Raw genomic sequence first — 25713 nt, forward strand, 5'->3', positions numbered from 1 at the left:
TTTCAGAAAACAATTGCATTTATTCAAATTTGACCAGACCACGATCTCGAAAGTGAAATCGGTGCCATTCTCTTTTAAATAGAACCCTATCTCCAGTCTTCTTCAAAATTTCTAATACTGTCGTGCATTTCAAAGCGAAAGTGTTCAGGCTCCACGCTGCCCGAGCTCTTTTAAATCGATTTATTTATAAAAAAAAGAAATACAAACCGCAGGCTGTAAATATTTATCTGACTGTGGCATTAATATAAACTGCATAAGTACTGTTTGCGAGCTGGCAACATCAAGGGTATTACTGTATCAACGGTACATTCGCTCCATAACTGACGGGGCCCTGCAATACAAACACACAGATGTGTTAACAAAGGCAAGAACACCAGGAGGAATATCGCTCGCTTATTTCTGCAAACAGCGGGTAAGCATATGCTTGTGAATACCAAATGAGGAGCCGTGACGTTAAAGCACCCAGGAGTAGAACCACTTGCCGAAAGTTTGTCGAAACCTCCCCCCAGCAAGAGCTTGCTCTGGTTCGGCCCACTGTAATTAGCAATCTGCAACATCTTAACCTACAGCAGCTTTTTTCTTTAAATTGCGAGGCAGACAATCAATAAGCAAGAGATGCGCAAGTGGTCCTGGCGCAAAGGTGAGCCGCGAACACGGCCGCCACCAACATTGCCGCATCCGAGTGGAGAGACCCCCGAAGTCCCAAGCAGACAGAGACACGTGTAGTGGCCGATAGTTCTTCAGAGGGGACACCCAACTCCTGAGCATGCCGACCATAAGGTCACTTTTGCAGTCATCAAAAGGCAGGGTTTGGGTCCCCTCACAGAAACTAAAGCACTTAAAGCAGAATTAAACCACAGAGGCCGCAAAGAATTTAATTATACCTCGCAAATCGCTCAACGTGTTTCTATCAATTCAAAATCGAATGGCAGAATCAGTCCTCGAGGAATATCTATATATTTCTGGTATCGATCACAAGAATATATGCGTACCTCTACAAAAGGATTTCTGAGTCTGCCCAGCGTGTCCTTTTGCTGAGCCACTATGTGTGTCTGTTTGACCTGTTCTCATCCTCACCGTTGTAAAGAGTTCTAATGGAATAGGCGATTGTATTCCGACGCTTTCAGTTTTTTCGACTGTTCTGCATTTTTGCAGTTGGTCCGGCTGTCGACCAGATTAGGGGAGAGGTTTTGTTTCACCTCGGAGCAAGCGGTTGCCTAACATAGTCCAGTTTCCTTGAATTGCAGTAAGCGCATCCTGAAATGAAACCGGTTTAATCACATTTTCCTAATTAAATAATATTGGCAAATTTCTCAGTGGCCTGCGGTGTGGTGGTGGGGAGGGGGGGGGGGGGTGGTGGTGGAGTTAGGGGAGAGGCTGCTCACTGGTTGAGAGCCAAGAACAAGGTTAACCCTTTTTAAAAATATTGATAACTACCCCAATCCCACTAAAATAAACCTCCAAATCTTTATTCTTATTAATTAGATCAAATCAAAACAAAGCTGGCGGACGGGTCTTGGACCACGCTCACACCTTGTTTGATGATCAGAATCGATAGAAATCCACAGGCGTCTCGAATTGTTCTGGATTTTTTTTTGGAACACTATTAGCAAAAGAACTGATGTGTTGAACGCTGTGCTAGAATTGATGCAGTGGCTACGATGACACAAGGAGTCAAACAGTCACTCCTGGAAGGTTACATAAAAGGCCTACTCGTACAAAACCGAGCCCTCTTTCTCCTTCGGCTTTTCCAGGAAGATGTAACATTTTATACGCCACGCGGTGTCCTGCATTTCATTAAACAAATGAACCGTTGCAATAATCAACAAACACACACACGCACATATACACAAAATAAATTTGACCCTACCGGCTATCCAGACTGGTGCAGAGAGCAAAGCACGGTACTCCCGTTCTCGAATATTTACCTACAGGTGAACGAATTGTTATGTTCCTACAGCTAATACTAAACCAAAAGCATTTTCCCGCAGAAACTAAATTAAAACGAACCACAACCGACGGCTTTCCTCGCACTACCTCAAAATCGTCGATGGAAAGGAGTCGGATCAAAGGTAAAAAGAATCCAGATCGAGGACACAACTTCTGCCAGTAAAGTCTCTGAGTCTCGTTTGCTGAGTGCTGTGAGCAGCAGATTGACGGCAGTGTGCTCAGTCAGACACAGCTCGGCTTGATGTGGATTGGGATGTGTATTGGATGTCCCGAAAAGCCAGACACCATTGTTCGTTCCCCACTGAGATCTCCAACTGGCGTTTCAGCGTCGGCCCTCAGTTACCGGCAGATCCCAAACCTGAATAACCGAACAAGAGAGAATGGCGAAGTAACAAGCTGTGCAAATCGACTGGATAGCAGCAGAAAAGGGGGGAAAGGCCAAATTAGCGCGCTCTGCATTCTTCCAATTTGAAACCTGACCAAACGGGTACGAATTGCAGGATGGGATCAACGAGATAAATAGAACAGAGATATGTGAAGAGAATGCTATTTTCAACTTGTGTAGGGTTTGGACAAAAAAAGGGGATCTATTTGAAATCGTCGTTTAGTAAAAATCGACTTATGTTATTCTGTGATTGTTATAATCAACACGTTTATCGATTATGCTCACAGAAGTAACCGGGAAACAGTTCGTTCGCTTCAGAATGATCTGGAAGATGCCCGCATTGTTAGCGCGTTCAAACCAGAAACGCCTGGCGATCTCCCCCGACATACTTCCAAAGGATTTTACATTTCTCTTACCCAAGGAAGGACAGCCATTGGCAGGAAAATCTTGCCTGAATCACATAGGCTGTTCAGAAAACCTTCCAAATCGCTCGTGATAGACATAATTTGGGAAACGTAATTGAATTTACTTACACCCAAAGCCTTAAAAAGTCAAAAGCCCCACAGCGAGCTCCGTTCGACTTGAACGCACACGTTTCTGATCTCGACGTAAACTGGTTTAGGCGACGTGGCGCCAAAAATAGAAACGATATTCTAAACTTCCCAGATTTCTCTTCAAACTTTTATTTCATCCATCTTGTTTTTTTTTCATACTTTTGTTTTCCAGTGGAATTAGTGCCGGGTTTTGCCTTTTTTTTATTAACTCTGCTCACAAACTTTGAACTGTTGAAACTAAAGCTTCGGTCTGACTGCCATTTTAATGTGTTACTGACTTCGATGTTATGTGTGTGTGTGTACGATACAAACACTTGCGATCTGGCCAAAGCTGAGGTAGACAAACCTGCAAGCGGGCTTTTGGTTCGTTTCTGGGTCTCAATAGTTTGTGGTATGTCCAAAGGCACCTCATAAAAAGCGCATGTTGATTTTTTGGAGCACTTCAGTAAATTGGCGTTGTATTAATCATCCCCAAGGGTTTGAATGGCAAAGCTCTCTCAATCCACAAAACTGTCTGCGTCAGTGCTGATGAAAACTAAGCTGGAAGGTGTACTCGTCTCTTTGTCTTTGCTCTCATGAATGTCATGCTGCTTTGGAGAGTTCATATACCGTGTCTCATAAAATGTTAAAATTATCTTTGATCTCAGTCTTAAGTGGTGTCATAAAGTTCACACCTCTAACAAGGAGAGGTTGCTGTTTTAATGCAAACTTTAAAAGAAAGCTATTCGTTTTTTAAACCAAAACTTTTTAATTTTGCAGATCATATTTTCTTGCATGTTTTCAATAAAAAAAACACTTCCTTTGTCGCTCTTTATGCCTGTTCTTTTATTTAACAAAAACATGCATTGTCTTTTCATGTTTCACACAGCGCACCCCCATCCGAATCAAATCATGTCATGGGCATACTACTGTATAATTTATCTTCATTTGCTCTCTCATTATAGACTCTACACGACATAATCCTGTATGATTTAATGTGCAAACAGGCCTCGCACATGAGGATGCTAGATCAACATTATTAATAACCAAACACAAACTGTCTGACCTTTAATAAGCCTAATAAAGTCGTCGAAAATGTAATCTGACCTTTGAACCCGTGATTCTGAGAAATGCATTCTGCTCAAAATGTATTACAAAACAAAAAGAAACACAATCTCGATTGTTGATTATGGACAAAACAAAAGATTTTAGGGCAGCAATTATTCTGGTTTAGACCGAATGTAAATTTCAGTAATATCTTCACAATCTTTCATCGAACTAACTTCATTGCGCTGATCATCATTATAATTTTATGTCAGCGATATTTTGGAATGTATCCATTTATTTCATTTGGTCATTAATGCATTAATTCCTAAAATATTCCCTGACAGCACATTGATCATTCGACTTTACTTAAAGTTATGATTTGAAAGTACCGGTCTTGGACTGGGTGGACAAAGTTAAAAATCCCATAAACCTTTGACTCTATAAGTTGGTTGCTTTTTTGAAACAATATGGGGGCTCCGTGAATTCAGCACATTGCTTGCAGTCGTCGGCACTAACACCCCAGCGTTGGCAATGAGCTACATGGACTGGTGTTAGTGATGAGTGTGTTACAATGTTAACTCATGATCCGATTTCCGTGACAGCGTAGAGTGGAGGCTAGTTAAAGACAACATTGTTTGTGTGTCCGATACACCATACCCTTCCCCCCAAAGTTGTACTTAACATGGATTAAACACGTCAACATAAAAACAATCCATTTAGACAAAATGGTTTTACGGTATATTTTTTCGTTTTTGGATGAGCACAACGCTTCATTTCTTTTTAGATGCAAAAGAAACACTTAAATGCTGTTTCCCATTGTATACACAGGATAAGTCGTACATGATTGCATTTTTTCGGAACATCACTGAATCTTACAACCAGAGCTACTAGATTCAAAACTGATATCCACACAGACTTTTAATAATAATATTAATTAATAATAGACAGTGTTAGAAACATACAAGGGTTGCAGTTAGTATATACATTCCCTCGCTTTTAAGCGGAAAAATCCTTCAAGCTTCCGCGTGACATGCTTTTTTTTATGTAACTTCAAAAACACTGGCGTGATATTACTAACAATTGCTTTTATAAAATTAATTTGACATTTCGATATATACACATCCGTTCCCCCAAACGTTTCCTTTTTATTATCACAATGCTGAACTTAAAAAAAAACAAGCTTATATAGTGTATTAATAAAGGTGATATCCAGTCAAATAGTCGAGAATATTTTTAACGGCCAAGCGTCCCTTTATCTGATGAAAAATATTTGCAAACAGGGTGTCAAGGGAGGAAATAATACTTGCGCGTTTCCCTTAAATGGGAAAGGCGGCTCTGTGGGGTTTAGCTACACAGGTTTAGTGGTTTCGTCGGTAGTGCCCATTATATTTTAAATTATTTCTTGGAGTTCATCAGTCTGAGAAGTTTCATTTGATTCCTCACACAGGCCTGTCTACGGCATACTGGCAGGCGCTCAAATTAGACGCTGGGTTCTGAACACTGGCGTATCCGAAACTTGAATGCTGCTTGGCTTTGAGTCTAAGGCTGGCCAAGCTGGAATTGCAAGTGTCTCTATAGACGTAGGGTGGGGTTGGCGGAGCATAGGGGCAGGTTGCTGATGGGACGGCGGAGTTCAGGGACGGGTTGCTTAGGTTGTTCAAGTTATTGAGACTGTTGAGGCCAGAGCCTGGGACCCCGGTCACTGCAGAAGGGACCATGCTAGATGACATGCTCATGGAGGAGATGGAATTGGGAGAGGAGAACATGGCCTGAGAGGAGAGAGGGTTCACGTTCATTGAGTTGAAGAACGGAAAGCTCTTGGTGGAGAGCGAAGCCGATGTCAAGCCCTTGGCGGCCCAGTTGTTGTAGGAGTAGCCAGTGTACATATCATCGTAGGGTTGCATCAGGCCATTGAACTGAGGACCAAAGCCGCTCTTGCAAAGTTCCGCTTGTTGGTTGCGTTCCCTCTTCCTCCACTTGGCCCTGCGGTTTTTAAACCAAACCTGAGGAGAAAACAACAAGCAATGTTTTGAGAAATTTGCAAAGAAAGCGAAGACTCGGAACCACACATCTGAAAAATTCGTGCGCATTTATAGATTAAGTTAAAGCGCATATGAACTGGATCGAATTATTTTACCACTTCGGCAGCGAACATAGTTTATCCTTTTGGGGGCTAATAAATCAGTCAGCTACATCTGTGGTTTCTCAATCACTAGAAGTCACAAGCATTTGGTGTAACGGATATTTAAAAACTTAATGGGTACTTAATAAAAATTCACCTCATAACTAACCCATTGAGCGCTTAAATAGGAAACACAACTGCTGCAAATATGAAAAACACCACGAATGATGATGGGGGTATTTAATCGCCGAATGAATAAACCAGCGATTTCAGATGTTCTTAAGAAACACCTTCAAGCTGACCACTTAGAGATTGCAGGTAAGGGTTAAGAATAACACCATGTCCAAGTTTACCAAAATATCCAATTGATCAGCACATAGGATCAGGAAAGGGGGCGAGAAAAGCTACCCGACATTGTATTGAGAAACGGATCCTTTAGAGTGTGTTATACTGTTATAGATACTTTTTTTGTGTGTGTGAGGGGAGGAACACGCTGTGGGAGTAAACTAAGCAGTGTGACACACACGAATCCAGAATATGGTGAGCTGAAATAATTGTATAAATCTGTTTAAGCTCTATGATTGTGATATAATCGATTATGAATGCTGTGATCCTAGGGCCTGCTGTTTCTCACATTGTTTGTCATTTGAAAGGGTTTGCAGATTAATAATTCAGACATAAGGGTAGCAAGAACAGAAAGTACAGTGCGAAAGTAACAGCTAAAATTCCTTTCGCTGTGTGTTGAATGATGCAATAATGCCCTCGGAAACATATGCCAAACGGAAAACACATTACTCTTCAGTGGTGTGCCCTTTCCAAGATAGAATTTAGAAAAAAGACACCGGTGTAAATGTATTCTGAACTGATCATAGTCCAATACATTACTTAAAGATACACATGGGGTCTGTTCCTATTTTACATAGCATAGCCAGATGGCCAACTGCGCAATACATTACTTGTTTCGCTGTCACATATACAGGAATTCCACTCTTACTTCGTTGATAAAGATGCCCCGCTGACACGCGACGTTCACGGGCTTCTATGGTGGTGCGCATCTATCTATCTATCTATCTATCTATCTATCTATCTATCTATCTATCTATCTATCTATCTATCTATCTATCTATCTATCTATCTATCTATCTATCTATCTATCTATCTATCTATCTATCTATCTATCTATCTATCTATCTATCTATCTATCTATCTATCTATCTATCTATCTATCTATCTATCTATCTATCTATCTATCTATCTATCTATCTATCTATCTATCTATCTATCCAACTATCCCCGTGGAGGGGTTAACTGAAGCTTCATGAACCAGGTCAAGCATAAGGAAACCCCCTTTTGTTCCACAGTCTTTGGAATCCACATTCAGCACAGGGAGAGTCCTCAGCCGCAGTGACATTTGTGTATTGGGATGTGAAGTCAGACAAATATCACAATGGTCTGTTACCCGACTTTGTTTACACAACTGGTGTTCTACATTGACAAACTGATGTCAAACGCTATTTAGCAAGCGGCATTGTATTTTAGTGTAAAATAAACCGCGCTTTCGTTTCGAAAGAACATTACACGGTTTTTTGTACACTTAGCAATACTACAAGATAGGGTTCGAACTTTGCCTATCTCCCTAATTAATGGACGCTTTCCAGGGATGGCGGGAGGATTTGGCTGTGACAAGCTATTGTACAGTCTGTCTTGCTTCAGTCAAGATTGTATTCAGATAAGATTAAAGTTTGGTTCAGAATTCTCTTTCAAAAATTGCAAAGATGCAAAATACAGTAATTTGTTTGCTAATAGGTAAGGGAATGTAATGGGAAAGTACTGTACATTAACCTACCCGTACTCTAGCTTCAGTTAAATTGGTCCAAACTGCAATCTCTTCTCTCGTAGACATGTCTGGGTAGCGATTTCTCTGGAAAGTTGCCTCCAGTTCTTGTAGCTGCTGGCTGGTGAAATGAGTTCTCTGGCGCCTTTGTCTCTTTTTCTTTGAGGGATCGTCTGTATTTGTGTCATCATTTTTACTTTGCTGATTTTTTTCTTTTTCTGTGGGCAAAAGCAAATGGTTTCATTGGGAGTTAAACAAATAGTAGTTTACCTGAGAAAGGTAGGCGCTAATGAGAAACAGTATTCAACTTTTCGACATTTGCAAATTTAAATTGCAATTACTCATAATGAGGTAGCTACATTAAATACAACTATTTCATGCCTAAAGGATAATCGTTTATTTGTGCTCATTGCTTCATACATTTTAATTTGGACATTTGTAGAATTATTAAACATCTACTCTAAAGAAACCTGTGCAATTTATTTCCGTGTCTGAATTTATAGCCAGTCAATAGCGTGTTTTCGCAGAGTCAACAATACATAAACAAGCTGTTCACTTCATTGGTAAATGTAAATCATCTTTCCTTGTACATAACGATTAAGATACGAAGACCCCACTTAGATTGAAATATGTAAATTAGTATTTGATACGCCTACTGATAAATATATAAACAATAATTGACATACAATTTTATTGCTTGCATAGAAATCGGAAACGGAGCAATTTGTAAATATAGTATTTGCATATTTTATACATTGTCTCGTACAGAATGGCGAATAAAATAATTGGTGATGCCAAAACGCACTGCACGTTAATTTCTCTCGAAGACGCAATAAGGCAAGGCATAAAAAAGTGGCACAATGTCGATTGGGAATGATATCGAATGCGGCGTTAAGTGGGTGAAGAAGGCCTTACCTCCTACGTCAGGGCTGGAGGTGTCCGATAAAGTGTGAATCTCGAGCCGGTGCTTCGGCTCGCTCGTTCGTACCGGTTGCAAACCCGAAGCCATAGCTAATGCAGTTTGTTCCCGCACCAATTTATTGCCGCTGCTGCTGTTTCTAAGGTGGTCCAAAGTCAACGGATCTTTTGCACTGTTCATCTATAAACAAATATATGCAGCCGGGCGACGTTTCCAAGGAGGATTAAATTTCCTTGCAGCCCACCTCACACTAAAATAAAGTCCAAAGGGGAATATAATGATCAAGAGGTGTGGTGATCCAGGAACTGTTGTGCACAAACCTTCAATAAATTGTTGTACAGCTGTTCTTTAAATTGCGCTTTCAAGCTGCTGTCTTCATTAAATCAAAAATGTACCAGAGGAGAAGAAAATGGGGTTGCAATGAATGAATGGTTCCGGGCTGACACTTTGTGTATGTGTGTGTCTGACTGACAGGGATAGGTGACTGCAGATAAGGATCCCCAGGCTGCCGCTGCTCCTGCCGCAAACGCGCTCCCTGTTCACCAGTGGCTTTAAGAGCGGAGCCGCCTCTGATAACCTCGAGCGTTCCTCCTCCCGGCCAGCCTCCGCCTCCGGCATGTCACTCGACATGATTGACGTAACCGCCCGGCCGGTCAACAGAGCGAGAGGGCGGATCTCTCGGCGAACGCTCTCACGTCACTGAACCAATCAGAGACGGAGGCACGGCACCCACACCGCCCCCTGTCTGTGACGTCACCTGTGCGAGGGTGCTGGGTTTTGAGAGTGCCCAGCATGCACCTGGAGCGCCGGTTGTTCCCTCAGCGAGATGGGGGAGCAACACCAGGGACTTCATATTTTGCACATTATCAGTGGCACCTAAAGCCCCTACCTGCCGTTCATTTGCTTAAATACCGACTTGCACAACCACCTTATAATAGCACGGAATATATTTTGAATACGGAAATCAATATCACACCAGCCAGCAAGAACAGTATGCGGTAATTGCCGATAGCTCCACGTATCAAACACCAAAATTACTTTAATTTTCGTTTTCTGTGTAACAGATCTAACCGGGACCAGATAACTTTGTTTCTTAGAAAATTGAAGTTCGATGCAAATGGCTCAATTTTCCCCATTAAACTTACTTTCCTTGATGGGCATCATACTTCTTGACAACTTGATTGAAAAAACAACCGGTGTTAGGGTTGGGGGAAAGATGGGTGGCATTGTTTCTGACTGTCTTATCACTGAGCACTTTGAGCATGCTTCTAATGTTTCGATTAGTACTCGAGATAGATTGGTAACATCAATAACGACCGAGAAGATAACCTGAGATAACACAATATTGAAAATACCTATCTCTTTCGAAGGTGCAGTATTTGCCCTTTCGTTGGAAGACATTTCAGTATTTAGTTACATTCTTGATATATTATTAATATTCACCTATTAATAAGCTGCAAACGTACTCATTTTTAAATTTACGGATCTGCATCACTTCATTGCGATGCAGTATTAGCAATCATACGGAAAACAAAAAGAAACGAAATAAAAATCTGTAATTGAATTATCGTAGTTTGCATTGAAGTTTAAGGTTGATTCCAGGTATGGTTTGTTATGCAAGGGCAATATTAATTCAAAAGATGAACTTTAAACGGTGCTATTCTCCATAACTGGCGTAATTTAATGTATAAACAATAAGATTAAATGGTTAGCTTTTGCTTATAAGTAAGTTAGATATTGGAAACACGCAGCAGATTGGTTCGCATCTAAAGGACAAAGATAGGTCAATGTTTCTGGTCTAACCATTGATAGATCATCAGCACGCTATTTAATTTCTAATTTTTCATTCTAATGTTCAAATAATATCGACGAAAGGCTTAAAGAAAATGAACCTGAAATACTCAGACATGAAATCTTTCACCCAGCGAACTACTTAAGATAAATGATACCTTATTTTGCATGCGTTATATCGTGAGTTTAAGTTCTAAAACAACCAGGAATAAGTCGAATATGAAAAAAACGCGTTTATTTTGGAATATGAGACATTTCAAAATATCTGGTGATTTTGATTTGCAAATCTCCGCTAATAAATTAAACGTGCTTGGGTCTCAACAATGCTGGTTACTTAAATTATTTGAAATTTAGCTGACAAGAGCTGAGGACATCAATTTTGGAGGCATCTTGTTCTGTTAGACTTGGTCCAGAGGTAGCTCTTTAGCCCTGTTTGATTCAATAAGCATAACAGATTTGTTTTCCAGCTGCAAACTCTAAAGCCAGGAAGCTCTTTTCTTAATTAACCTAACTCCTGAATGCTAGTGACGAGGCTAATAAGAGAGGATTTGTAGTGACACGAGGGCTATGACACTTCCCGCGCTCAATATCTCAATCTCCGTGTTTACAGTTTCACGAAAGCTGCGAAAAAAAACATCGCCGCGATAAATGTTTGGACGCTCTTCCTGTTTGAAAGATTATCATTAATCGCCATTCTGTTCGTTAACTGCTTCTAAAGAACATCTATCCCTGAGATTTGGCAAAGATTCTTCCCCACAGAACCGCGTGAGTTATGATGGAGAGAACGCTCTTAAATTTGTAGTGGTTTTTAATCTGATAAGACTCTAATTTGCTTAAGTCTTTTAAATAGGCTTTAAACGGGTTCTGACAGTTTTCTTATTGAATTTCTTCTAATTCCCAAATGATCATAAAGTACTGACATAAGGTAAATATTTCCTTTCTCGGGCGCTGAGTGCGACCCAGAAGGAAATGAATCAGTTCTCAGGCCGAGAACTTGTGTATAAACAGCACAACCTGGCTGGCGACTTAACATTGGATTATCATTACCTCCTCGAATTCAAGTGGCTTTGACTGCTAAAATTAATAATAAAATTAAAGTTGCGTTCTAGAGCGGTAGATGAAGAAGATCAAACTTTAACGTAAATTTTCTGAAGTTGGTAGCTATTATTGATTTAGGAAGTTGTCCAATTCTCAGTTTTACTCCATATTTCAAGAGAAAAGGAAGGTGCAGGTATTTTTTTTTGTTCTCTGTATGGACAACGCATTATTGAGAAACTTTGCCAAAGCTCCTGGTGACGCACTGTAATCCCTATATCAGATCAGTGCAATAACGTTAACTCAGATAGGCTGGCCTTTACCGTTTCCTTGATGGGCTCTAAACTTGGCTTTTGCCTGTTTTCTCTTCATGCATATCACGACATTGGACCAGTAAAAGGGGAATTGCACGCCAGTTTTCGCGGTCGCATTAATCAATTAATTCTCGGGTACGACTGTAAACCGTACAATTCTTTCTCAATCATGTAGTTTCACTGAGTGTTTACTGCCGTTCGCAAATGCTGTCACAGTTGGGGATAGGACTTCGATAAGGCCAGATTGATCCGTAAAGAAGGTCCATGCGTTAAACTCACGCGCCTTTAGATAGGGAGATGATGAGCACTCAGTAGGTTTGGTTTAATGTATACATTTAAAGGAAGAGGTGTTCTTGTAAACAAAGCAATTCGGGATTTTGACATTGACTTTCCAAGCGGAGGATCCTCGGCCATGTTTGGAAATACATGAAATCTATTCCGCATCACATGAGTGAAGTCATGTTGACTCCTAATCTAACATTGAGCGGCGGAACCGCACAGATGAGTTTAAAACATTTCAATGGCACCTGCGCATTAAAAGCAGGAAAGCCATTGACACTACCACAGGAATCCATTTAACTTTACTATTTTCAAAAGCCCACAATCCCCCAACTTCCCCTCCAGAAGTATACATTTCAGATGCATATTAACATTCGAAAATCTTATATTTGCTCTTGGAAACGTCTATTACAAAATGTGTGCTTTATCCAGCCTCAGTCTGATTCAGACTCGGGTGTAATTTAGAAACATGCCAGTTCATAGCTGAATGTTAATCGGTGAGCCCAACAAGTTTACAGCAGTTCAGCGCAGCGCCTCAAATCCCTTTCTGACTCGTGCAGTAATTTCCTGGGTCAAGCCCTATTGCCTGAAGGACAGCAACTACTTTTAACCCCGATTACAGTCTCGCTTATTTGTCAAGGACAGTTAGAAATTGTGTATGTTTCAAAGTTTTAAGATTGGATTTCTCCTCCAGACTGAGTGAATCGCTTGTAGGGTGCTCCCGTGAAGGATAGAATGGAAACGGCATCTTTGGGAGAGTGATGGCTGTTGACTTTGTCGTGAAAACTGCGAAAACATTTTTTTTTGCAATCTGCATCACTGTTTACCTGTTCGCTTGTAAACCTCCTTCACTAACAAGCAAGGAGACACTCCGCGGATTGTACATATGCTGCTAAAAATGGACGGCAAAGCTAGCCCGGTTCGTTTGATTAAAGGTCTGCGAGGTTTTTTTTGTGGCTGAAAATTGGGAAGCTAACATTCAGCATTAGTTACCATGGTTACCGTAAATCACATAAATCCAAAAAAAAGACCGGCCTATAATCTGAGTCGAAGCTTTGATTTCCCTGGTGAAATAATATTTAAAAAGGCTGTCAGCTGACAAAACAACCTTATTAATTTTCAGCGCATAAGAAGATAAAGGCAGAGAGTTTTCGTTTTAAATTGCGTGTCTTCAAACAACCATGCAAAAGATTGATAAAATGGTCCGTGTCTTTAAATTTGTCACACGGTATTATTAATACAGCCAAGTGTGCTACCGAGCATGTATGTTAATGTACAGCAACGTTTAGGAACTAATATTCCAATCCCTAATAGATTCATTAATGCAGATAAGTAAATCAGTAAGTAAATCAGAACCAAAAAAGATTTTTTTGTTGCCTGTGTGTATTTGCGTGTGTGAGCATTAGCGGTGCAATCTTTTGAATACAACAGTGCACAGCATCAAAGATTGGATTCGAAACTTGACCATTTCTTTGACAGTACAAAATGGCTATATCCAGCACAAATTGCTTTGATGTGTGTAGAATTTGCTGGTATTTTTCGTCCCATAATTTGAGAACAATCTAATTATTACTTTTGAAGATTGCACCTGGAGGTGACAATCTAACGAGAACCACTTTGTTTCATTCACTCTCTTTATCTATAAACAATTAGTTCACATCTTTTCCATGATGTCTACCTGAAAGCATGCCAAATCAAATGTCAGTTGTAACATTTTCTTTTCACAATGTATCTTGGCACCTGGAATAACAATATATGGTGTGTCTATTGTATGCAAAAATCTCTATATGACAGTTTTACATAATTACAGTAAAGTACAGTGGCACTAAATGAAAAAGTAAGTATTTTTCTGTCGAGTTATTTGGTGGTTCTAATTTTTTAAAAACATAATTGAGAGCTCAAGGAAAGACGGGAGACAACAAAAAAACTTAGATTTTACGTAGTTTCTCTACCAAAATAAAGCACCGTAAGGCATGGAACATATGTGTTATCAAACAAAATTTGACATAAAGCCATATGAGGAGTTCTTAGAGCCAATGACCAAACGTTTCATCAAACAGCTAACTTTCAATGAGTGTCTTAAAAGAGAGAACAGAAGTGGAGATGTTTTGAGAGACAGTGCTTTAGTGTATAGGCTGCTGAAGGCATGTTCATTAATGTGGTAGCTTTTGCCCGAAACGTCGATTTTCCTGCTCCTCGGATGCTGCCTGAACTGCTGCGCTTTTCCAGCACCATTCTAATCTAAAATCTGGTTTCCAGCATCTACAGTCATTGTTTTTACCTAGTACAATTGCACATGCTTAATTGGCTAGAAATAAAGGATTACACATAAGAGTAGTTTTATGGCTTGCGGATATTAAATAAAAAAATGTAATGACAAGGCCATTGAGGTAAGTGTAAAAAAAAAATGAGAATTTTAGAACTAAGTCATGCTTAACCAGCAGATAATGCAAATTAATGACTAGGGGATGAGGCAGGGGAGGTTGACAGGATTTGATTAGATTACGTTACAGTGTGGAAACAGGCCCTTCGGCCCAACAGGTCCACACCGACCCGGCGAAGCGCAACCCACCCATACCCCTACATTTACCCCTTACCTGACACTAGGGTCAATTTAGCCTGGCCAATTCACCTAACCTGCACATTTTTTTGGAATGTGGGAGGAAACCGGAGCACCCGGAGGAAACCCACGCAGACACGAGGAGAAAGTGCAAACTCCACACAGACAGCCGCCTGAGGCGGGAATTGAAACCGGGTCTCTGGCGCTGTGAGGCAGCAGTGTGGTTACACTGTGCCACTGTGCCACCCATTTGGTGAAAGTATGGCCACATGCAGCAGAGCTTTGGATGACCTTGAGTTACAAAATGTACGAAGTGCACTGCAATAGCCCACTATATTTATAACAATGGTATGAGTGAGTGGATTAACTGAAGGGACTGGAGTCAGTTGATGATTATAGAGGTGGACATTTAATGTTTTAGTTATGGTGTGGACATCTGGGGGATATGTCATGTTCGGGTCAGGTATAGAAGCAAGGTTGTCAACGGTCTTGTTTACACTCAGAGTCACTAGCTAGAGACTGTGATCGGAAGCAAAGACAAAGGCTTCTGTTCTCTCAATATTTGACTGAAGGAAATGTCTCACTTCATATAGGATTGTGCACAGGAAATTTGACAATTGAAAAACACCAGAAGAGTTGAAAGAAGTGGTAATGAGGCAGTGTTGTGTGTCATCATTTTATGTTTAAATTTTACCGCTGTAGTTTTGGGTGACAAGGGTTCGGGTGCTGCTAAGGGTAACTCGCAAATATGAAATCGGAAGTGGCTAAATATAGATGCTGAGGTGGTGTGGGAACAGGTAGAGAAGATATTGTAGGTCATTCGTTGGCTGTGACCTGATGGTTAGGAATGAAACCAAAAAAGTGCAGGGTCACACAGCTCGATTATGATGCAAAAGTTTTGGACGAAGATTGCGAGACCAACCGTATGGAAGGCTACAGACGTGTTCAGAAGAACAGGAAATGGTAAATTTTAGATAGTGAGCTATTTGTGACATAGATTAGGGTCATTTTGGTACGTGGCAGGGGCAGACATTTTCTTGGAAGGAATCAAAGTTGGAGATTGGAGATATTTATTTGTGAGGTGAGAACATCTTCTGGACGTTTGGTGAGAAAATGTATGCTGTAAGTTGATTTCTTTCAATATTGAACATTTAATGGATAAAATATGATTGAAAAAAGAAACCCAGTCCAAATCATGCATTGCTCTTTGTGCCTATACATAGAAGGGATCACAAAACTCCTCAAATAAAATTCTGGAATTAAAAAGTGAAATTGAACTGCACATCGGATCCCTCAAATGTACATTCATTTCAAAGCTTTTAGTTATCGAATTAGGATGTTTGAAGGATTGGATACGGTTGCTGGTTTTGGTTGTATTTGCACATATACATTAGAAGATTACTTCCAGAACTTGTAGTCTGTTAAGTGGATAAATTGGTGCTGTTTGGGCAGATTTGTGCTTGTTTTGTTGTCTTATACCTTGGGTTTGTTGTCTTTTTCCTATGTTGGATTACTGGGCATTCTCCAAGATGAAGAGCCATTAATTACCCATTCAGTCAATATTAGGAAGACGACAAAGCTTTTTACAAAGGATTAAGAAGATATCAAATTGTTCCATTAGTATATTCCTACTCACGAATAAGCTTTCATTATACATTTAGTTTTCCCTCGAGTCAATCTAACAACTGCTGCATATATTATACTGACTGTACAAAACAGATAGGCAGTAAACAGATCTTAAAGGGAAATAAACTTCTTTCATTGATATTTGACAATTTTTTTTAGACCTTTCCCGTCTCCCTGGCACCCACACACATGGAGGATTAGCAACACATGACGTGCTTCTCTTGTCTAAGAACCATATTACTCTTCACCTGAAACATGCTGCCGAATTCTAGTTAAAACACTTCCGTAATGAACATTTTCTATGTTAAAGCACAATTTCTACTCCCGATCATTGGGTTGCTGAAGTGAACAAATAACAATTTTAAACAGTTACAATAGGAATTGTAAATTAACTGCATTTCAGGAAAAACTGAAATATTTTAAAAGAGTTCGTAATCCACAGATAGACAAACCATCTCGAATTTCATTTTGCATTTAGAATTATTGTGCATTTTGGGTAGGCGGCACTGATGGAAGATTAAGAAAGTACAGATTTAGACAGAGGGAAATTGCATGTTTAAACAATAACATCTCATTTTGATATGTTTTCTGCAGATAATATGTATTACGGAATATAACTTGCCATCCTCAATATAATCTGAACATTTAAATGGTCTTGGACCAGTTGAACGGTAATGATAAATTTGATCATAATTCTGCGCAACATTTTCCTGTTACTTTTAAGCATCTACTTAAAAATACTTGAAGTACTTTTTAAAAAGTAGGGCAGTAGAACACTGTGTATGGAAATGTGGCGGATGTCGAAATCTTTTAGGCAACACAACACAATGAAATATGTTGTGGAATAAATCAAACTGTCAAACTTTTTTTTGATCAAAGTGAAAAAACAAATCACAGAATAAGGCATATGCAACCCTAAATTAGTAATTGAAAGGGATGCCGCACACTATCATAACACATTGTTCTTTAATCCGTTTTACTTGAAAACTGACCGCTTATATCTTGCATTTTTGTAAATTAGTGAAATGGAGTGCGTTTGAAATGCCTGTATAGACACACGGGTCCTATGAAGCTTTGGGTTGCAAATAGAAAGCTGGAAAAAGTCTGGTAAGTTTAGGGAAAACGGATAACTTATAGTGAATTATACTCCAATTGTTGGCAATAAAATAAATACTGTTCTAAATACTTTCAACTTAAAACCATGAGCCAGAGCGTAGAAACGAATATACTCGCACAGTTTTACGTATTAAAATGAAAAGGTAATCGGGTTAAACATATTTTTGCAGATTATGGGATAAAGCCCAATTGCCACATCCACACCCAGGAAACCGCACCGCGTAAAAAAGTAATAACGGGAGATGTAGTAAGCCATTTTACGTGACGAAAAAAAACTTTCATAAAGTCGAACAATTTTCTTCAGCCCATCGCTTTGTTTCAAAATATGAATACGAACATTAAGTTTTTAAAAAAATATAGCATAGTTTGCACTCATACAGGTGTACTGCTTTAACTAATAAAAATACATGCTTACAGATTATTTTCACCCTTCAAACTAGGTAAAATATACAAGAATTTGTCATTAAAAAAAAACAAACAGCCAAATAGTGAAATAATATTCAATATTTGATGATATGTTGTTTTATGAAGGAATTTACTGTTGAGTCAAATATAAATTATTCAATAACAGGAAAAGTATATTTTTCAAAATGACTGATTTAAAGTTGGATTAAATTTGTTGCATGTAAGGAATATAGAAACCAAGGGTTCACATAGCAACCTGAACCCATTCAAATATGATACACTTTGCCTTTTGTACAGTAGAGGCCGCTCTAACACAAAGATTAGAGTAAGTGATGTGTAGTAAAGATTACTTCTGGTTTGGTTAGAGGATGTAGTGGAATTCTATTGCAAGGTTTAAAGCAGTGAACGATAATATCCACATCATTATCCGATGGTTCGGATGACGAAAATATTTCAAGACTTTAGAGATGTTAATATACGATATTTTTGTTTTGCCTACCATGTGAGTCCAGGTGATGCCTCAGGAATTTACTGTCTTTTCTACCGTTTCCAACTTCAGTTACCGAACTTAATTCAGATTTCCGCATTTCTGTGTCTTTCGTAAATAAGTATTCCACAGCAGAGGACTGCGAGGCTGAGAGGGAAACATATAAACGAAGTTCATATCGTCTGTTAATTGTCAAATAGGTACATAAAATTCAATAAGAAAGTTCTGCTCGGCCGTGTGGTTTTCGGCGATTTCAAACATTACCTAGTTTAGATTGATCCGTTGATTTTCGTCAACTCCCCCTCTCAGATCGTCATGTTTTACTATTTAAAAGCTATCAGAAAGCGTGAGCACCGTCAAGCAGTCCTCGCGAAACGCATTCTTTAAATATTAGCAGCAAGGTTATTACATAATTCAGAGTTTGGGTAGGCGACACTGATGGAAGATTAAGAAAGTACAGATTTCTTAACCTTTCATTTTGATATGCTTTCTGCATTGACTTATTGAAACTACATTTTTAAAGACAAACATTTGTATCGAATTATTCTTGTGGGACGATGTTAATAAAGTGTGAACATATTTGATTTCAAAGAAGCATTCCCTTCCTATTGCAATGACATATGCTCTGGCCTATTTGCGTCCCATTCGCTCCCTTTTTTGTATAGTATTGAAGTCATTGCGCAGTTCCAGCTAAGCGCAAAAAGAGTGAATTTTCAAGCTTACATGAAGAACAAAAAAAGCGAGATGTCTGCACATTCACTTCCCAGTGCTGGAGTTAATGACTTCTTCCTTCTGCCACAGCCACCTCTTGCTCTCTCCCTTGCTGCCCACTTCACTCATGTCAGCCATGACATCATCAGCAGGCGGCCCCACTGAACAGTTATTATCTTGGTGTCTTGTAGAATTTCACAAAGCCAACTCTTAAATCTATGTACTGTAAAGCAACTTGCCGACATTTATTCCAAATGTATGCATTTGCTATTTTTATAATGTTGCATTTGTCAAAAGGCTTTTTTTTGTTATTTCCATTAAACATTGTATCGATATTTATGTCTTCATTCGGGGACATCTCTCCTTAATGAGAGATGAGATTTGCTTCAAAAATAATTTTTGCTGACAATTACTAAAGTGAGAAGATTTTTTATGGATTGTAGTGTTAGACGGTGAACCAAGGAGAAATAGGTTCTAGTGGCCTAACACCGGAATCAAATATGACTAACTCATCTTCACGACGTGTCAGTTATCATAGGTTAAAGTTTCGACAAAAGTATTAACAGACTACATCTTTTAGCAGGGGGAAAAAGTCTTTACTCACATAATTCGACGCAGTGTTTACGGCAGTTAGAATCCATAATACCGTCAGTCAATGGTTTACCTGTAGAGAGTTGCACAAGGATTCCCGTCAGAATTCTGTCATACACGGAGGCAAACATTCTACAATAGTAATAATTTCAGCAATCTGAAAATTCAAAGTCTGGATGTGAAAAGGGACAGTCAAGGCAAACAAAAAGGAAACTAACAGAATCAAACCAAAAGCCCTAGATAGGTAGCATTGCGTTTATTTCCCCACTTCATCAGCGATTAGTTTATAAAGAATGTGGCCATTTGAATTTCCAAAATATCAGACAACGTATAGACAGCGTCCTTTGTTCGATCCGTTTTACATATTTCTAATACGCACTTCATTAAAAAAGACAACAATCAACATAGTTTTAATTAATAGATAGGGTGTACGAATTGAAGATCTGATCGTAAGTCTGTATTTGTTATTTTGTCTTTGTGCGTTGCAAAATTGCATTGCTGTCTAACCTTGAGCTGGACTAAAAATGTACCAGAGAACATCAATTTTATAGCACTTTCCGCAGGAAACGCGAGTTCTTGGCAGTCGACGTCCCGTGATCAATCTCATCCCAAATCCGAGCGATTTCACACGATTTAATCTGTTTCTTGTTTTCTAAACTATAGGCGCAGGCACGGCGGCCACAAGTGCCAAAGTGCGACAGTTTGCCTGCTGGATATTTAGTGATTCCGCAGTAAAATCACAGGATTAGTGTCTGATTGAGATGTCTGTCGGTGGGATATTACAAAATTCATTATCAGAGCGGTGGACTAACTCGATATGAAGTAACGCAGATGGGATTTTATTAGCCCATGGCTTCAAATGTTTGCTTATGATAATTTTTTAAAAAATTTGCATGTCATCATCATGGTAATCGTTTTTTTTGCTGCTTTTCAAATCTATCTGGATCTAAACTCTCTCCCTTGTAACAGTGCTGGCTTTGCTACGTTGCCGAGTAGGAATAATTTTGCCAAATATTATGACAAGAGCACCAAAATGAAAGGTAATATGGTCTTCTGTTATATTTTCAGTGAAATTCGACGCATTTCTACTCAATTATTTCTGTTTTAATAAGTTAAATTCGAGCTTAGTAATTACTGTCGCACTTGGCGCCCGAGAGACTCAATAAATTAGCTCTGACTGTGCAAACTGTGTTATACACCAAACACAATTTGATAAAATAGTTAAACACCATTGATATATACGGTCATGACAAGAGGCACAATTATTATAAATAGCATCTTACGTGGCAGAACAAAATGTAACTGTCTCCACATATTTTCCAATTACTGAAAAGCCTAGTGTTACTCCAACTATCATTATAAACAATAATATCTCACTTCGGTAAGGTCCAGCCATTAAGACGACAAATCTGAGTTTTCTGAACCACAAATACAATTGCATTTCTCTCGCTCGTTAATCACAGCTAAATGCGCACCTTACTGGGTCAAGCACTTTTTTTAAAAAAAAAAGGCCAGGGTCGCCATAATCATCTGCAACATATTAACTTACAACATTTCTCCTTGCATTAACTGTAGAAATGTGATTATCCCCGCACTATTTAAATCTGAATAAGCTTCGGTGCGAGACGTCAGGTTGGCGTGTGCCTTTTTTAAAAGCCTTCGTGTTTTCATTTTTCTGAATTCAACAACAAATGCATCACGGCCGGTCCTGAGATTAGAGAATTGGTGGCTTTGCAAATACTGATCTCGTGTCCTATTATGTGCAAAGAATGATTGCAAATGACAGTTTAACCAATTGACTGGGCTTTTCGGCGTTTGGTTGCATTATTGGGTAGTGATTTGTCAGGTTTAAAACGCATAAGTGAAATCAGGTGAGAGCAAAGGTAGGATGGTATGCTATTTATTAACTCCAGCCAATAACGACATTTTTAAGATCAATTGTAATGGCTAAGACTGTCTTAATATAAATTAAGAGTCGATCATAAGCAATGCAATGGACAAATGATATGACTTTATGAAAGTGCATTTTGCAGCTATCGTGCACAAACAAGTATACACCTTGCAAAGCCATCGTTTCTTGATCAGCAAACATAGCACGCAACCGACTTCGAAGGTGGCCGGATTTCAGAGGTGCAGTTAATATTGAAATAACCTGGCCCACGTTACACTTCGCTGCGAAAAGACAAGGCAGGCCTGTCCACCGTGACCGCCCTACTGATGTTGGTCTGTGAGCTCACAGGGGATCTGTGACAATTTCCCAAAGTTTGTACTTTCTTTACTAAAACAACATGACCGGGAGAAAGAAGAAAAAAAAGTCGCAGAATCTTACCGACAGCAGCCACTGGGGGACAGGGCAGTTGTTAACAGAAAGACCCATCTTTCTTAAAACTAGACTCTTCCTTCCCCGCCACCCCTTCCTGTCCTATACTGTAGCTGTCAGAGGGCAGGAGCCGCCGCAAAGTGAACCCGTAGAACTAATCACCGATTTGACTGTGCGAGGCTATGTAGCGAGCAGTAAAATGGTGATCGGAGTTACAAATCATACACACGGGGCGCCGGGAAAGTGGAACGAATTCTCAGACTTGCATTATCTCACATCTGATGAAGGGCGACTCGACTTACCAGACAGAAGCTGAGGGCTTCGGTTTTTGGTGCGTGGGGTTCTCTGTTTTGTAACAGTCCTGCAGACGGCAGATGCAAGCTTGAAAGATTATACAACATAAAATCAACTAATGCTTCCGCTTGATCCGCTTAGGTTTCTCGCTCTCTCTATCGAGATTCTTTAGGATCTGTTTCTCTGTCTATTTTAGAAAGACGTGACGTCAGGAAAGATTCCAATATATCACAGGAAGAGAGAGGGAGAGGGAGTGGGAAACTGAGTCTTTCAAGAGAGCGGGCGAGCCTGTGGGAGTTTAGACTTAAACTCCCCAAAACAGCACAGCGCTCCGCTGTCATTAGATTCCACTTTTAAAGAAAGGTGCAGTAAACAAACAAGACAAAACCCTTTCACACACACTTCACATTCGTTTGAGAATCAAAGTTTCTATAGGTACAAAAGTGGCGGAGAGGGAGGAATCCAGCGGTTTTGATTAATAGTAATTAACATAAAACACCACGTATGCTGGTACATTGGGTTTTGTTTTAAAATGTCGCCTCTGTTTGCTTCTGAATAATCCACCTCATCCCGGCCCCCAATCTTGTTCTGCACCACACAGATATCTAAATGCGGTTGGTGTAATGTGATTTATATGTTGCAATTTCACTCAGTGTCCGTGGCCATGTTAACAGTTGGAATGATACCACCTAAAATAAATATAACGTTGGAATGAATTACAGTGTATGTTCTTTTGCAAGGCCAATAGTAGAAACCCTGGGAGAAGTTCGTCTTTATCTCTCCTGCCACGTAGGTTTTTTTTACCTGGATGCTATGCATGCTGACTTTAGCCTGTCAGTAAATACAAATGATTGACAATCTCAACGTTAGGATTCGGAAAAAAAAGTACGCAATTGGCCAGGTACAATTTTCTTTCGACAGCTGGAAGCAAATGGACAGAAATTTACTTTGAGAACGATCATTTCTTATAAATGTCCAGACCTGAGTGTGCAATGTCGCAATTAGTCTGCACATTACAAAGGAAAGGGTATATGCGTGTGTGTGTGTGTGTGTTGGGGGAGGGGGGTGGGGGCGGTCGGAATAAAAACTTGCTTTTCCTGGCTTGTCTAAAGAACGAATTTTAGCAAAAGTTCAGAGGCTTTTAATTCTCATTAGTATTTTCCAACAGGATTATAGATCGGAAAAAAGAGCGGTTCACTGTATCATTGCATCTTTCCTGGAACAGCGCAGATGTAATGAAGGACGTTCTATTGATAGCGAGGATGTTTGGAATGCTTACCAACAACAAAAAAGTGAATAACAGATATTGTTGAAGCATCTTTGATAAAAGCGAAAAAGGAACAAAAATGAATCAATTTAATTACCATTGCTTAGTTAAAGCAAATTTACAATCTTGTTTTTTTTCTTGTTTTCTCACTGACCAGCTATCCCGCCATTCTGCCATACGGGTTTCATTCGATTCGCCTGTGCAGCTTAAGTGAGCATCTGTTGTAAAATGCAAATGTACCACAGAGAAACATAAGATACAGAATGCTTCTTATTCGGGTCTCGAGTGTGTCGAAGGAGCTATACATACGTTTCGCTGCTTTAATCCTTCTTTTACATTTTTAGTCATACCCCCATTAAGCAACTAATTAATGCCTTTAATCACCAGGGGATAAAACATTAGACAGGCCGCTGGAGGAAAGGGGATTTCTGGTAAAGCTAGACATCCCAACATAATTAGGGCCAGTAAAGTAGTGGCGCTTTATGTACCCTTTTCAGACGTGGACCACTGCCTCTTTACAAGATGTATAACACCAGAAATCGCCGAAATAAAGGGTCTTCATGCTACGTACAACTGGAAATGCTGCTAAACCAGAGGCGTTCCCCCTCCTACAACTGGCCCCCTCCCCACCTCACAAACCCCGCCTGAGTTAAATACGCTTATATTTATGGATATATTATGTTAACTAAGAGACGCCTCGCTAATTGTTAAACACAAATTGCGGAAAATAGTAACTTTCTGGGATTAAGGTCCATACTGAAGTTAAATCCGCATGCATTTTCATGGATATCACGGTTTTACATTGATGGGCATTTCAACTTCTGGAGCAAATTCCATTAAAATCCAATAGAATAATCATTGTAGCTAAGACGGTGGTGCACCACTATAACCCCGCAAATATTGTCTGAATAAACTGTCGCGCATCAAACTCCAGTACCCTATCTAAATGCTGCTTTTGATTTATCATTGAGTTTGAACACAGAAATCAAGCAAGAGAGGGTTCTTCAGATACACATTTGCTACTGCCGTGCAGTAAATCATTTCAAACTGGACAATAAAGCTCAGGTTCAAAATTATTCTTCCGGAACGCCCCCGGTTTACATAACGGAACCCGAGCCTGTCAAGTCCATCCGTACACATTATATTCATTAATATTTTAAAGTCGAATTATTCCTGATTGTCTACATTGTTTCCAGCACCCTTTTGAACCGCACACCTAACAAGGATGCTCAGCATCATTGGCTACGCGCCACATTGCATAATTAAAAAAAACACAAAAGAGGACTCCAGAGAACCGCAAATATTGCACATTTTCTGTTAATTGAGGATTTACCTTCATCAGGAGACTCCAGAAGCACTTCTTTCGCAGGGAGAAAGTGCAGAGGAATCCGCCAACTTCAGAAAAGGCTGGGGATGTGAGATGTGTAGCCTCGAGGGGTAGCGATCAAACCCTTTCATTTGAAGGAGTTATCGATTTGCTGTGTTGTCATCTTTGGCGACGCAAAGGACACTTGAAAAGAATTTCTGATAGGACTCTCCGAGGGACGAGGTGACCCGACGTCTCACGAAATTCTTAATTACCATATCAACTACTCAAAACATGATCTTCAGACAAGGATGGAGCTAGAAGTTATTAATGTCCTGCCTTCCATCATTCAAATGAAACTTTATATTCTTTTACATTTGACAAGTTTCAGCAGATATACATACATTTTGTGTTACTACGTTGGCAACTGAATGTGTGCGCACTGTCGCTCAGTCCACTGTCTATGTTTACACTATTGTCGTTTTCTTTAAGAACGTTAATTGGGATGGACCATGAACTTATGGAAATTCATGTAAATCTTATGAACAGCATGCTGTGGAGCAGCGATTTACTTTATTTGAATGCAAAATCTCTTTCTGACAGACTAATAAAGTCTGTGAATCCAGAACTGATGGAAGCTACTTCTGTTCCACATAGAATAACAAGCAACCCCTCTTTGTACTTTACAGATAAACACATAAGGTGGGGCTGTCTCACATAACTTGGGTCGCTATTAACATAATGTGAATATCTAATTATATTTTCTTCATGAAAAAAACTTTGCTTACAATGAGCAGGTTTGGGATATTACGCCAATTCAA

At 39.6% G+C, this 25713-nt stretch overlaps 1 protein-coding gene across 18 annotated transcripts; it reads right to left on the bottom strand.

Moving 5' to 3' along the window:
- On the bottom strand, nt 1–25713 carry pitx2 (paired-like homeodomain 2). 18 transcript variants are annotated; one of them, XM_087982205.1, is made up of 10 exons: nt 23684–23861; nt 22328–22506; nt 19719–19778; nt 18668–18737; nt 18416–18550; nt 7884–8089; nt 2038–5918; nt 1871–1928; nt 993–1257; nt 1–331 (listed from the first exon to the last, which is right to left on the bottom strand). In XM_087982205.1, the coding sequence occupies exons 5-7, from the start codon at nt 18501–18503 to the stop codon at nt 5355–5357; spliced, it is 858 nt and encodes a 285-aa protein (XP_087838331.1). In that variant the 5' UTR covers nt 18504–18550; nt 18668–18737; nt 19719–19778; nt 22328–22506; nt 23684–23861; the 3' UTR covers nt 1–331; nt 993–1257; nt 1871–1928; nt 2038–5354. The 18 variants fall into 18 exon arrangements, with proteins under 18 accessions (XP_087838331.1, XP_087838114.1, XP_043553618.1 ...); XM_087981988.1 differs by lacking the exon at nt 18668–18737 and having other exon boundaries at nt 22328–22406; nt 23684–23863; XM_043697683.2 differs by lacking the exon at nt 18668–18737 and having other exon boundaries at nt 23684–23862.

This window comes from Chiloscyllium plagiosum, unplaced genomic scaffold (assembly GCF_037043375.1).
Source record: "Chiloscyllium plagiosum isolate Xiang-an unplaced genomic scaffold, Cpla_swu_hap1 HiC_scaffold_1, whole genome shotgun sequence".
Taxonomy (NCBI): domain Eukaryota; kingdom Metazoa; phylum Chordata; class Chondrichthyes; order Orectolobiformes; family Hemiscylliidae; genus Chiloscyllium; species Chiloscyllium plagiosum.